General features: G+C 49.4%; 1 protein-coding gene across 1 annotated transcript in view; it reads left to right on the forward strand.

Annotated features, from left to right (window-relative positions):
- Positions 1-15,153, forward strand: part of AATF (apoptosis antagonizing transcription factor) — a 108,034-nt gene extending 92,881 nt beyond the window's left edge. Inside the window, exon 12 of the mRNA XM_027517309.1 lies at positions 14,854-15,153. Within this exon, the coding sequence (XP_027373110.1) occupies positions 14,854-14,917 (64 nt within the window). The 3' untranslated portion in view covers positions 14,918-15,153. The remainder of the gene's footprint in view (positions 1-14,853) is intronic.
- The last annotated feature ends 303 nt before the right edge of the window (positions 15,154-15,456 follow it).

Raw genomic sequence — 15,456 nt, forward strand, 5'->3', positions numbered from 1 at the left:
ACCTTTGCCGATGCGAGTGCGTTGCGGTGACACTTTACTGGGGCCCACATGGCACTAGGCGCTGGGCTAAGTATCTAGTGTTTATTTTCTCATTTAATAATAACCTTGAAGAGCATGTATGTTTATTAATCATTTATATTTCTGTTTTTAATCCTTTGTCCATTTTTTTTTCCTTTGGGTTTAATTTTTCTCTGCAGTTTGTATGAATTCTGTATGTGATGATTATATACCATATTTCCTGTTTTTGTAGATTTCTCCCTTTTTGCTTACCTGTTGGTATTAGTGACTTTATTGGTCATATATAAATTTTATTTTTTATGTGATCCAAAATATAAGTTCTTTGTGGTGTTTTTCATTGCTTTTATGCCTTGGCATGGGTTTCTCAGGTGGCTCAGTGGTAAAAAACCTGCCTGCAATGCAGGAGACGTGGGTTTGATCCCTGGTTCAGGAAGACCCCCTGGAGAAGGAATTAGCAACCCACTCCAGTTCTTTTGCCTTTAAAATCCCATGGACCGAGGAGCCTGGTAGGCTACAGCCCATGGAGTCGCAAGGCGTTGAACGTGACTGAGCAACTTCACTTCACTTGCAATATTCTTGCTGGGAAATCCCATGGACAAGAGTAGCCTGCTGGGCTACAGCCCATAGGGTCGCGAAGAGTCGGACACAACTAAAGCGACTAAGCTCACACACACTTGCTTGGGCCTTCCTTCCTGGATTCTAGGACCAGCTGTTAGCTGATATTTTTCTGTGACTTTTGTCTGATTTCTTTTCTTACTTTTCATCTGCTCGGAACTTTATTGTCATATGTTGCCCAGTGGTCTCTGCACTCCGCTCCTACTGCTTCTTTGTGAGCCCAGAATTTCTTTTTCCCCACTTCTTAGCATTTCACTTTCACTGTGACACCAACAGCCTCTTAACCACAGTCTGGTCGAATCATTTCTGTGTGTCTTTGCCAGATTACACCTTCCTAAAATGTCACTTAGGACATGCCACTCCTGGTGGCCTACCGAATAAAATCTGAGCCTGCCACCAAGGCCTGTGGTGACTTTGCCCTGCCTCCTTTCTCTCCTTGTCACCTGGTTCAGTGTGCACCCTCTGGTGCTGTCCTGCTGGCCCCCCAGGTCCTGGGACACCCTCCCGCCCGGATACCTCCTCACCCCTTCCCCACCTCCCCTGTCCCACCTCTGTCCTTTCCTGCTGCAGGGCCCGTGGTCCTTGGTCCACACCAGCCTTTCCAGAGGGACTGTGCTGATTCTCCACCACCCACTGAGTAGGGGCTCTTTCGTCTTCAAACCCGTATTTTATTTGTTTCTAACAGTACTTAATATACTTCACAAAAACATTTATTAGGGTGTTTTTTTTCTTGTTAAGAATGCTTAATTTATAAGTCAAAATTGTACGCATAAGTTTACTATCGTCCCGTGTTTGGTATTATCAAGGCTTTATGCTCTTACGTTTGGGTTAATATATTTTGATTCCAGTTGAATGCTGCCTTACTTACTATATGGGCTTCCCTGATAGCACAGTTGGTAAAGAATCCACCTGCAATGTAGGGGATCCTGGTTCAATTCCTGGGTCAGGAAGATCCACTGGAGAAAGGATAGGCTACCCACTCCAGTATTCTTGGGCTTCCCTTATGGCTCAGGTGGTAAAAAATCCACCTGCAATGCAGGAGACCTGGGTTCGATCCCTGGGTTGGGGAAATCCCGTGGAGAAGGGAAAGGCTACCCACTCCAGTATCCTTGCCTGCAGAATTCCATGGACTGTATAGTCCATGGGGTCGCAGAGAGTCGGACACAGCTGAGTGGCTGTCACTTTTCACATAGTTACTGTATAGCATTTCTGTAGCACAAGTTTTATTTGTAAAACAAGTCAAGTCTTTGCCCAGTTGATGTCAGCCTTCCCTCGGCTAGAAAGCTGACTCCAGATCCTTGACCACCTGTTCTGCCCCAGCTCACAGGCAGGATCACAATGTGACCTTGAAGAAATCTTCTCTTTGGGCTTCTGTTGTTCAGTCGTGTCCAACTCTTTGCGACGCTGTGGACTGCGGCATGCCCAGGCTTCCCTGTCCTTCACCGTCTCCTGGAGCTTGCTCAGACTCATGTCCATTGAGTTGATGATGCTACCCAACCATCTCATTCTCTGTCATCCCCTTCTCCTCCTGCCTTCAATCTTTCCCAGCATCAGGATCTTTTCCAGTGAGTCAGCTCTTCACATCAGGTGGCCAAACTGCTAGCATCAGTCCTTCCAGTGAATATTTAGGGTTGATTTCCTTTAGGATTGACTGGTTTGATCACTTGCAGGCCAAGGGACTCTCAGGAGTCTTCTCCAGCACCACAGTTCAAAGCATCAGTTCTTTGGTGCTCGGCCTTAGTTTCCTGCTTTATAAAGTGAAAATAGTCCTTCTTGCTCATTAGATTCTTTTTTAAAAAACATTTATTCTCTAATTTATCATTTATTTTTAGCTGTGCTGGGTCTTTGTTCCTGCACTCGGACTTTCTCTAGTTGTGATGTGCAGGCTTCTCACGTGGCGGCCTCTCTTGTTGCGGAGCTTCGGCTCTGAAGTGTGAGCGCAGTAGTTGTGGCCCATGGGCTTAGTCGCTCCACAGCATGTGAAGTCTTCCTGGACCAGGGATCGAACCCCTGTCCCCTGAATTGGCAAGCAGGTTCTTAACCACTGGACCACCAGGGAAGTAAGTCCTCATTAGAGAATGAAATAGTCTTTGTAATTTTTTGTTTCTGAAAGGACTGTTTTGATGATACCTGTACAAATAGTTACTTAAACAAAATTTGTGTTTTTATACATATACCTATTATGTCCTTGTTCCTTTGCCTCCAAGACAGACATACCTATTTTTTTGTACCTGAGAAGAATTAGCTATAGGCCTCCTGTCTAAAATACCTTGAAAGGCCTTCAGCTTATGAGTCTATTGCTTGTAAGTAATTTGCTGGTAAGATGATTTTAGCAATCCGTCCTGTAAGACGGATGAACAAACTTTTTTGCCTCTTTTACTAAGATTGCTCCACAGTATCTAACTCTTAACTCTAATACAAAGATCTTCATTGACCCAATAAACCCATCATAGGTTGAAAATATCGTAAGTTGAAAATACAGTTAATACGCCTAACCTGCTGACATCACGGCTGATCGTCGCCCACCTTAGACACGCCCAGGACACTTCCATTAGCCTACAGTTAGGCAGAGTCATCCAACGCAAAGGCCTATTTCATGATTAAGTGACTTGTCGATTGTGTCATTGACCGAATACTGTACTGCAGGTGAACGGCAGAAGGGCTGTCTGGGCACAGAGTGGTGTGTGTCGTTCATCCGTTGTCACCATCACGGGAGGGTCTGCCCCACGTCCCAGCCCGGGAAGAGAGAGGTTACAGCTCAAAATTCGAAGTGCAGCTTCTACTAAACGCACGTTGCGTTCACACCATCGTCAAGTTGAAAGATCTTTGAGTCAAGCATCTTTTTATTTTTTTAATGACTGTGCTGGCTCTTGTTGCTACTCAGGCTTTTCTCTAGTTGAGGCGAGCGGGGCTACTCTCTAGCTGTGGTTGCGGGCTCCTCCTCATCGTGGTGGCTTCTCTCACCGTGGAGCGTGGGCTCCGGATGAGCGCGCTGCGTGTGCAGCTGCATGTGCAGTGTGCAGGCTCGGTTGTTCCAGCTCCCGGGCCCTGGAGCACAGGCTCAGCAGTTGTGGCGCACGGGCATAGCTGCTCCATGGCATGTGGCGTCTTCCCAGACCAGGGATCGAACCCGTGTTCCCTGCCCTGGTAGGTGGCTTCTCCACCTCGGAGCGTCCAGGGAAGCCCCGGTCAAGCGTCAGGGACCGTCCTCACTTCGCTCTGTCCCCCAGACAGTTCACCAGCAGCGCAGGCCCTGATCCACTGCGGGCTTTATCTCCACACGAGAACATTGCCCCACCCAAGGGCCAGCTCCATGGTTTGTTCTTTGCTCGTGGCCAAGCTGGAAAAGCCCAGAAATAGAGTCCAGCCCTGGGACTTCATTCTTTACCTCGAGGGTTTTGGAAGTCGTTTTACTTAGGGTGAGCCCTGGGAAAAGGTCACAGTCTACACCGCAGACGTGTGTTGTATGAAGGTCTTCTCCTGCCCATCTTGGCTGTGATAGCCATACTGGGTGTGGTTTCTGGTGGCCCTTCTACACATTACTAGTTACCATGGAAACAGAGTGTATGGACAGGGCCCTGGGTTGATCAATTCTCATTGTAGGACCGTTTTTTTTTTTTTTTTTTTGGACTACTCTCAGGATTTTGTTTGGTTTAAGAAGAAAACAGCTCTGGAATGGCTCCTGTATGTGCATTAACAAAACATAATGGTCCCTGGTTTCCTTTTGTTATTTTTACTGTTGGTTTTAAGTGTCAAGCCAAAAAAAGGATATTTAGATAAAGGGCATCGCCTGAGTGTCCTTTGAGTTGCAGGTGCTGGGGAGCAGGCATCTGTAATGGGAAGCTATTACTAACTACCCTGGAAATGAGGTCTTGAATGAGCCATAACCACACCTTGTGTTTTATCCATTGTCTCCCTCTGGGGAGCAGAACACTTTATAAACATTAACTCTTTTACCCTCTGGGCACCTCCACTTAAAAGGTAAATAAGACTGAAGGCTCTTTCCTCTCCAATATAGATGAGGAAACATCAGCCGGGAGAGGGAGATTACTGGCTGGAGGCAGGGGAGGCATTTGCAGCCCAGGGTGTTTGGCATGTCCTCCCGCCACCCCCCTCCTGCCGCGGCAATGGACCCCAACACCCTGGTGGCCTCTGACAGCCAGTAGCTGCCCCGCAAGGTTCCCCTTTCTGCCAAGGTTCCCCTTTCTGCCTCTCGGAGGCTAGTGGGGGTTGGGCCCTTTGTCTGGTGTGGAATGTGAAATGCAGCAAAGAGGACCAATTGTTCCTCACTGCTTTGTGCTCCTTTATAAGAAAGAAGAAATCAATACACATTTTCTCCTGCATGCACTTGGCAGCGCTCGGCCTCCCTGTCCGCCTCTCCGTCCTGCAGGGGAGGCACAGCCGTGCAACACAGCGGACTCCCCAGCTTCCAGGGGCAGAAACGCAAACTACTCATTTTGCACGGAGCAGTCAGGCTTTTAAAAACCAGTCCTGTAACTGGCTGAGGTCATCAGACTGCTGACTTCAGTGACTGGCTGGTGATCCGAGGCGCTGGAGTGGGGAGGCGGCCCCAGGGTAGATACCCAGAAGCTCCGGACCCCTGGGCACTCACCTGGGGAAGGTTTCCCTGGCAGGTGGCTGGGAGAAACCTTTTTTCCAAATCTCTCTCTCGATACACAGAAGAGAGGAACAGGTTCTTTGAAGGAAGACATTAAAAACCAAACAGGATTGACAGGTGGAGGGCATCAGTTTGCATTTTGTCATTTAATGGAAATAAACTGTCCAAACAGGACCCTTAAGGTAGGGGCCTTGTAGAGAGCTGAGACAGGAATCTTGCAGATTTTATTTTTTAATCAGAAAATGTGGTGGTGATCCCTATAACTTTGTAGCTTCCTGCCATTAAACAGTTAAGTGTGGGACATGACTTATAACAAAGGTAGTTTGTTTTTTAAATTTTTTTGAAGTACAGTTGATTTGCAGTGTTTTAGGTATACAGCAAAGCGATTCAGATATATGTGTGTATGTATGTGTGTATATACATAAATAGACACATATATCTCTTTTTCATATTCATTTCCACTGTAGGTTATTATAAGATATTGAATATAGTTCCCTGTGCTGCACAGTAGGTCCTTGCTATTTATCTGTTTTATATATAATGGTGTGTATCTGTTAATCCCAAACTCCTAACTTCTCCTTCCACCCCTTTCCCCTTTGGTAACGGTAAGTTTGTTTTCTACACTTGTGGGTCTATTTCTGTTTTGTAAATAGGCCGCTTTGTATCGTATTTTTAGATTCCACATGTAATGATACTGTGTGCCATTTAACAAAGGTAATTTAGGGGGCAGAACAGCCTCGCGGGGCCTGGTGAGGTCTGCAGGCAGGTTCTTGGGTACAGTGCTTCCTTCGCACCCAGGAGATCGCTGGGGCTGGAGTGTGGATGGTTTACCAGGGAAAGGGAGGAGGGCCGAGAACAGAACCCAGGGAAGGGCGGTGGGGGGAAGAGAAAAGGATGAGGGCAGAGCAGGAGCAGCCAGGGTCTCCCCCTGTCTCCCCCTGGGCGGAGGTGTGGGGGGGCGGGGGCGGCTCCTGGCCCCGGGCCCTGCAGTACCCTTGTGTCCTGCGGGCTGAGCTGAACCCAGTGGCTCAGCATCCCGAGCTGCTTTTATGTTCGGATAAAAAAAGTCTCTGCTTTTATGTTCGGATCAGGACTGGTTTTTTTTTGGTCATGTCAGCCCTTCAGCTTAGCACCAGCAGTAATGGAATGCCTTGCTGAAACTCCGGGTTGACCACAGACGTCTTCGCTGATTCCTGTGTGTTTTGACCCCCTTGGAGTAGCTGAGAGAAGGATCACACACCGCCCCCCACCCAGGCCCTGGGTCGTTGGGCAGCAGTCTTGATAGGGATACAAATGTAATTCAGTGTCAGCCTCCCCTTCCGTGCGGCTGGAGGAGGTGATTCACGTCTAAGCAGTGAAGCATCCCGTGGCTTTTAACAGGAGCTGTTAGAGGGGCTGCTGCTTGAACAAGGAGCTTCATCTTCCTGAAGCCAGCAGTCACAAAGCCGTAAACACAACACCGGCCAACTCTATTGCCAGGATCGTGGTGGCCTGACGTTAATATTAAACATCTCCAGCAAGGCAGAGAGCTCCCCAGCCCAGCCACAGAATAAAAATAAATAAAAATAAAGAGAAAACCCCGCTAAAAGCAGTGAGATGATTTGTCGTCCTTCCTCTGTGAGGCCATTTGTCTTCTTTCGCATCAAATCTGTTATAAAACAGTCAAACTGTGAAAGTGGAAATCATCCCAGGAATATGGAATATTAACGCACAGGAGAGGAGGCGACATCCCTTTTGTCAAGAGGTCCCTCCTCACCCTGCGGCCCCACCTCTTCTTTTTTCCAAGTCCCACCAAGGTAAATTATTTTTCTTTAAAAGAATTTGAAAGACTTGAAACTAGTGGTAGGATGACGGAAGTTTCAAGTGTTTTGCTTCCTTGTTTAAGGGGAGTGAGTTTGTAACTGACAAGGGAACAAGGAGGGAACAGGGGCGGGGAGAATGCTCCGCAGACTCACCCCTCGCGTCCTCTCACCCATCGTTCCTCCTTCAGTTCCTTTGTCTGGGGCCTGAACCTGCGTCTTTGAACATTTATAAATCTCGAGTCTGATCTTTAGGAGACAGGCCAGAGGTCACATGTCACCATCTGCAATTTAAAGCTGTGGGGCTAAAAGCATTTGCAGAGGTTTGAAGGACCCAGTTCTGACCTGACCAAAGGAGCGAATTGGAACAGACCTTCCAGAGTCTCCTTCAAGCGCTGGGGAGGATGGTGAGGCGAGCAGAGGTGATGGGGAATTTATGGCCAGTTTGCCGGAGCCGCTGGTTGCCTGGTCTACTGAGAAGTGCGTCGTGTGCTGCCACCTTGTGGCAGATCTGGGCAGCTGCGGCGAGCTGTCCTGTAGCTTATGCAGCGTTCAGCCTGCTTCTGAAGGGAGGTTTGTCCAGATGGAGGTAATTAGTGGTAGGTAAGGGCGTTCTCTGAGTTACTGTTACTCTGCTCACTTGTCCCTGTTAACAGCCCTCGATGAGAGAATATTGCTTTTTTCTCTTTTCACCTTTCTTGGCTTTTTCTGTGTATTGTTTTAGGGCATGCAGTTGTGCTGCATTTCAGGGGAGAAGCCACTCTTTGTTGCTGGGGATGCTGGGAGGAGAGGGAGGGAGTTAGGTGCTGACCTGTTGGCTTTACCCAGGAACTCTGAGTTTTCTACGCTTGTGATCTTTTTACATCACTGTGAGTGGCACTCCCTCCTTACAAGATGCACTTCTGTGGCTTCACTGGCATTGCCTTCCTCACTGTCCAGGCTTCCTGAAAGACAGAGTCTTGACCGGGGGCTCTGCCCCACCCCCGGTCCCACCACTGTGTGTGCACACAGCCCCCGACCCCCGGTCCCCCTGTGTGTGCACATGGCCCCCCACCCCCAGTCCCACCACTGTGTGTGCACACGGCCCCCCACCCCTGATCCCACAGCTCTGTGTGCACACGGCCCCCCACCCCCGGTCCCCTTGTGTGTGCACACGGACCCCTACCCCCGGTCCCACTGTGTGTGCACATGGACCCCCAACCCCGGTCCCACTGTGTGTGCACACGGTCCCCCACCCCCGGTCGCACCGCTGTGTGTGCACATGGCCCCCGGCGCCTGGGGCAGCCACCTGCCGTCTGGATCCACACAGTTGCCCCTCTTAGGCCATAGAACCAGTTCTCAGACATCTTTTTCTCACCTGTAAAGTCTCTGATACAGAGTAGAATGGATTTGGGTGAGAGGAAGCAGGAGGAGTGAAAGATGCAAGAAGGTGCCATCTAGTCCGTAGTGTTTAGGAGCAGACCCTAGCAGCTGGGTTAGGAGGACCCCTTGGTTTGGTGCCAAGTGATCATTGGCAAGACAGGTTTTTCCAGTTGGCTTGTGGAATGCCCTGGACCTGCCTGCACACAGAACAGAGAGACTGGGAGCTCTGTGAGGGCAGGAAAGGATATGCTGAACACAGAGGCGATGATAGAGCCTACCCTGCACGCCTGGGCCTCCTGGACCGTCCAGACCCTGAGGTGGCTCAGAGGGTGCAGACGCTGACTGTTGGGCAACTGGAGGGCTCAGAGGGGTTCTGCCAGGCCGGCAGAAGAACCCCAACTTTGGCATAACGGGATGGACTGTTTCTTTCCACCTGGAAAAGACCAGACTTAGTTAGGAGACAGCAGTAGTTGAAATGCTGCCCCAGGGAAGAGCTGTCCCTGCGGCTTTAGACGGCTGGGCCATGGGTGGGGCTCCCACAGTGGCAGAGGGTGGCCCAGCCAGAGGAAGAGTGTTTCCACATCTCCAAATGGAGTGGGTTGTCCCAACAGAGTGACTCCATATGGTCACCTTCCCAACTTAGTTTCTGCCGTGTCATTCCTATTTTGATAATCCTGCAAAAACCTAACAGATAAGCATTCACATGTATTTTGTGAATCTGTTATACCTGTGTGTTACACTCTGAGACCAAGGAACCATCCTCACCTGATACAGGTTTATAAGCTTCCACAGCACTAACAAGTAAAATGTTTTGAAACACAAACATAAAAAAATCCTGCATCAGTAACATCACCAATAATTATTAAAAGCCCATCTGCTGTCAGCAACCACGGTGGTCAGTGTAAGTTTCTGCTCCGGCCGTGTCTGTCCTGACACGATTTGGGTTTAATCAAGGTTCTGCTGGACACGAGCGCTATTGTGATCAGAGCCTTAGTCTCCCTTTCCCTTTGTGTGTTTCATCATCCTTGGATTCGCAAGTGTATGTCTAAGACGTGGAGTCCTGCAGAAGCACACGGCACAGGCCCTTCGGTGTGCAGGGCTGAGGCGGGGATTACCGGGCAGGGTGGGCCCTCGTGGGATGCATCTTGTATATTTAGGGAGGAACCCCCCACCTCACCAGTGGTGAAGCAACTGATGAGCAGTGTCAGATTAATCAAGGACAAATTCTGCATACAGTTTTAATCAGGAAAGCAGCAGTTGTCTCCACTGGCACTTTTGGAAGAATGGCTGGAGTCCTGGCATGTCGTACTTGCTCGGAGACCAGGAGGTACTTTTGGAGGTTGTGCAGGTTTCTTTAGGGAGCAGTGCGCTGGCTGCTTTCTCCTCTGCCTGCTTTTCAGGCCACAGGGCCAGGTGGGTGTAGCTTGGAGGTGTCCGGGGTGTGGCCGGGGCAGCTCCTTTGGTCCCAAGTGCTGCAAGCTCCTGACCTCTGACCGCACCCCCGCACAGGTCTCTGTGGGCTCAGAGTGCCTTTGTCCTGGGCTGTGCTGCAGTTGGTGAGGAGTGCGTGCGGCTGGACTGCACCTTGACACACGTCCACCCCCGTTTCCTTTAGGGCCCTGTTGAGCCTTGCCCGCCACTCAAGTGATAGCATCTCACAGCCAGCTTGACTGGGCACACTTAAGTCTCTTTACCTCACATAATAAATAAGCTGAATCCTAGTACACACACACACATACACACACACACACACACACACATTCTGTCTTTATGGAAAATGGCTGCTAATCCATGATCATTTTTTTCCAGAAACAGGTTTTATGATAATATAGTAAAAATATTAAATTAGAAAATGCCTCACTAAGGGTTATAAAACCTTACTACACTAGAGATAGGTAATTATCCCCTCTACAGCCTAAATGACAGTTTAAAAGAAATAAAAATGTTAGTGCTCATTACTTGCTTTTGTAGGTTGCAATAAAGGGTAAGTTAAATTTTAATTCAAGGAAGAGCCCCTGCTATCGACCTTCTACCTTAGGTCCAAGTCCTGTTAATTACTCTGTGGGTTATTCTCCAGCATGATACCCCATTAATACATTTCCGACAGTGGACGTTCCCACTGGCCATTGAGGCCGAGAGTGTGGGGGCGGGGTAACAAAGGGGGGAAGGTATTTCAGCTCGGTGATTCAAATCCGGACTCTTAATGTGGTAAGGAGCAGGAATTATGTATTAAGGGAAAAAAACCCAACTTCATTATGCATAGCCTTAAGGGGACCTCAAGTATTAAACTACACGCTTACCCGGGAGAATCGGGTGGAGACAAGGTTAACCTGAAGGATTGATAGTTTAGCTTCTCTGCCTGGCTCAGTCCCGGGTAGGAAAGATGCTGGGGTTGGGACGGGCGGCGGGGGGCGCTCTGCAGCAGAAGGCCGGCTGGCCCTCTGTCCCACGCGGCTTTTCCTTACCCAGTCCTGGTCTTAGTTTTGTTTTCCTGGCTCTGGGAGGGGGACCCCAGTGTGTCCTGTTTCCTTCCACATGCTTTTCCCTCCCCCGAGCCCTGGGTCAACCACCCACCTGGGGTGGGGGCACCGCTCAGTACCCACCCCGCCCCCCCACCTCAGTCTTCCCCCCGGGCCACAGAGAGATCTTCCTCCCCTGGGAAAGGACATGCAGGGAGTTGGCAGGAATCAGTCTCCAGCTCTTTCCCGCAGCGGTCCTGGCCAAGCGGAGTTGCAGGTTCCCCTCCTCCCTTGCCTTTCACAGTTGCTTCACTGGACATGAAGCCCCTCCCTGCCCCAGAGCAGGGGAACCTCAAAGGACCAGTCAACATATTAGGGCAGGGACCACGACTGGCCGCGACCCGGGTCCAGGTAACAGAGCCCTGACGGCCAGGTGCCTCCCGGGTCTTTATTCTCAGCAGAATTGCAGGAGAACCTAATTGAGTTGTCAGCTGATATATCATTAAAACTAATTTTTGGTGGGAGAGCACTGTGAGATTGGGGGAAAAGGGCGATTAATTCAGAAGGAATTGAAAGGACTGAGTGTCACTGCTATAACAAAACTCTCCTTTCCCACATCTGCTTGTTTTCATGGCAAGGTTTCTCATCACTGATGGCTACGAAAGCTAAAAAGCAGGACAGAATCGCTGCTGAACCTGCTTTCATCCTAGCGATAAATAATACTCATCCCTGGAATGGGAATGGAGGGGGAAGCCTCATCCATGTCATTAAGAGATAATTTCCAGTAACATTTTACACATATTAAAATGTACCAAAATTATACCAAACTTTATTTTATTGTTATCGTATATATCAGTTGTAGCCTAATAATAATTACAGTGATAACACAGTCCAGAAGTATAATTTTTCAAAATTAACTTAGAGCTTTATGGTCCCAAGAAATGAAAATATTTTTGTTTCAACTTTTTAAATTTCAAAAAGTGCATCAATTTGCATACTTATTTTTGTGGCCAAAAAGTATCATAGAGTAATCAATAAAAGACTTTCAAGCATAAATCAATTATATTAAGACAAAAACCTATAGGGAAAAATCAGATGGAAATCCGAGTTTAAGAAGAAACGGATGCTGTAAAATTTCCAGGTTAACGAGTTTGTTTACTTGTTTAAATGAGCGGTGATGGATATCAGATCAGTATAGCACATAGGGTCCGTGGGGTGCATTACAAACAGGATGCAAGAGTTTTATTTTAAAAGTTAGTATGCACAGTTTTCTGATGATTATATCCTTTGTGCCTATTAACATTTATCGAGAAAAATATTATATATCAATTTAAAAATGTGCGCAGGGGCTGCGGGATTTTGGAAAGTTGTGTAGGGGCTGTGCAGAGAGGTTGAGGACCAGACCACAGACCGCACCCTCATGGCAGTGCGTTTCCCACCTCCTCCCTGGGCAGGCCCTCTGCAGGGAAGAGGGCCGGGAGCCGAGCCGAGCAGCTGGAGTTTGGGGGGCTTCATCCTGGTCATGTTCTTGGACCCCAGGAGGGTCAGCTTTGTCCATCTCTAGAGCTTTAGAGTAGGCCTGAGGGTCGTGGACAATAGGTAGGAGATGGGAACAGAAAAGTCTCTGAGGAGGCTGTTGCCACCTTCTTGGTGAGAGATGGTAGGATCTGAAATGATGGAGCCTGGAGGAGCAGGGACGTCTGAGATACTTTGAGGGTGAAAACAGTCCCTGATTGGTGGTCGTGGGTGAGGAGGACTTGGAATTGATTCTCAGGTGGGAATAATCCCTGACTTGTGTTTTTTCTCTCTTTGCTGTAAAATATATTTTAAGAATGCAGACCACTCTGCCGTCCAGGTTGCTTTGCCATGAACAGCTGCATATGTTTGTCAGCCTTGCCCACCTGAGTGTGAAATGATGTTCTATCAAAACACGGGTTTCAGCATCTCCCTCTCCGCTCCTGACACGTGAACCCTGCTGCGGGCAGTGACTGCCGCGTGGCCCCGGCGGTTCGCTGATGTCGCGGCGCGGAGAGGAAGCATTTGCTCAGGGGTAATGATGGGTCTGGCGCGGGCGAGGCTAGAAGGGGTGATTATGAAAGGGCTCCACAGCCACAACGCCACACCGTCCTCTTTGTCACGGCGACCCTCCCCTTAACACTGTTTAATTTCTTTGCGGAAATGGCCGCAGAGACTTGCACTTATCGGCAGGTAGGCAGGCCATCGCATGAGCAAGTCACGCCTGGCCAGGGCAGGGCTGTCTTCTGTGTGATGGAGCCGGGGATTCAGAAGCCACTGCCTCCGGAAGGAGGCTGCCCACCTGTCATTTGCATGCGGTCCGAAGCTGCCTTCCCCTTGAGTACACGTCAGGGCCGTCTGGGCCCGAGCCGGGCAGATGTGTATTGCTCAGGGACAGAGAGACCCTGTGGCTCCGGACGGACCGCAGCCTTTGTCGTCGGCCCAGGGGCACCCCGGTCGGCTGAGGGTACCGGCAGGTTCCTGCCATGACGTTCCTATAATAGTATGGGAGACCCACTGTTTTCTGGCCACTTTCCCTGCCTGCCCCGTGGTCCCCAGCATGACAAGGTTACTTTACATTCGTTGCTTCAGTGGTTCCTTCTTTAAGATTTTTCCATTTTCAGAGTTTCAGTATGCTAGTCCTGCTGCTGGGGTTTCTAATCAGAGTGCCTCTGTTGGGCTTCCCAGGGGGCTCTGTGGTAAAGAATCCTCCTGCAGTGCAGGAGGCTTGGGTTCAGTCTCCAGGTCAGGAAGATCTCCTGGAGAATGGGACGGCTACGCACTCCAGCATTCTTGCCTGGAGAATTCCATGGACAGAGGAGCCTGATGGGCTGCAGTTCATGGGGTCGCGAAGAGTCAGACATAACTGAGCGACTACCACTTACACTGTTGGTACCCAAAACTGTAGCAGGGTGAATTCAAACAGACTTGTAAGATTTTGCGTTGAAATGTAGCTGGACCAGTAATAGCTGTCTGAAGCATGGGAGGTTTTTTGCTCCTTTTTTTGAAAATTAGATTTGCTGATGATGACTCTCAGGTAATAAGAGCACTTCTATCAGCCAGCCTGTCAAGGATGGCAGGCTGTGGCTTTTGACAACAGAGTGGGTAAAGCTTTCTCCCAAGCTCGTTCACTCACTGGTCTGTGACCTCTGCCCCGTGCCTGCCCTCCTTCCCCAAAGGTAGAGGCTTGGTCCCTGCCTCCCTGTGGTGTGACCCACCTGGAGGCTCGTGGCTCCTCGAATCCCAGGGAGACCTGGCCCTCAACTCAGGGAAGAGTTTTGGGCTGCTGGGGCCCGGGGGCCCTCGACCACCCCTGCCGGGCGGCAGAAACACAGGTGCAAGTCATTTATTCATTTTCAGGGACCCAAGACCCTGGCATGTTACGGTTATTATTTTTTTTCACGTCAAACCCAAATTTAGAAATAAATTAGCCAATCAAATTACCTATTCGATGGAGGATAGTGGAAGGGCGGGGTTCGGGGAAGAGCCCCTGTGCCCAAGCAGCTGCACGCGTGCTGGTAATTGGAATCTTGTTGCTGGGTCATTTTCATTGTTTTTCAAGTACTGCCAAGTCCAGGAAAAGGTATGAAAACTAAATTATATCCCCTGCATCCCATGTCTGATTGAATCCTCCTCGTGTGGCAGTCTCATACATCCTATTAAAATATTCAATCTTGTTTTCTTACTTGAAGAGCTTGTCTGTAAAGGGCAAACTTATAGAAAACTGGTTCCCTGGAGACAGGGTATCCAGCCACGCCGGACTATTTACATATTCTGCTGTTTGGCCCATTCCAGGTTCTTCCCCTCCTCTGTGTTTGTGAAGAAGAGCTGTGGGATGCATTTTTAATTATGCAGCTGTGTTTTCAATTGAAGACTCAGATTGGGGTATTTCCCAGCTTCCTGGTTCTTTTCTAACCTTGAAAAGTTAAACCAACGCATTAACCAGTTTGTTTCATTTGTCTTCCAGGACAGAGCTGTATCGATCCCTTTTTGGCCAACTCAACCCCCGTGATGACAGCCACGGGGCCTGACGGCGCCCATCTCTCCAGCTCGAGGCCTGAGGTGGGGTCGCTGCACACCCTGTCCCGGTGGAAGGCGGAGGAAGCCATGGGCTGTAATCCTGGGAATATGCGCTGTCCAGAAGGCAGCCTGAGGTGGGCCAGGAAGCCTCTCCCCACCGTGCTTCCAGAAACAAAGGCCGCGCCCCCACTCCCCACCCCATGGCCTAGAACCACCACAAATAAAGAGTATTTTTACTGTTGCCGCAGCCACATGTGATTCCTTCAGCAGCACCAAGTGAGTGATTCAAGCTCCTGCAGGGCGACTGGCTCTTTGTTTCCCCAGCCCAGTGGCCTTCTCTCACAATATAAAACTTCACAGAAGGGGGACTTCCCCAGGGGTCCAGTGGTTAAGACTCTGCTTCCAATGCAGAGGTCGTGGGTCAATCCCTGGTGAGGGAACTTCAGTCCCACATGCCTCAGGGTACAGTCAAACATTCTAAAAAATAAATAAAATGAACCCAGGATTTGGGAAAAAACAACTTCACAGAAGGAATAATCCCGGGGCAGAG

This window comes from Bos indicus x Bos taurus, chromosome 19 (genome assembly GCF_003369695.1).
Source record: "Bos indicus x Bos taurus breed Angus x Brahman F1 hybrid chromosome 19, Bos_hybrid_MaternalHap_v2.0, whole genome shotgun sequence".
In the NCBI taxonomy this organism is placed as follows: domain Eukaryota; kingdom Metazoa; phylum Chordata; class Mammalia; order Artiodactyla; family Bovidae; genus Bos; species Bos indicus x Bos taurus.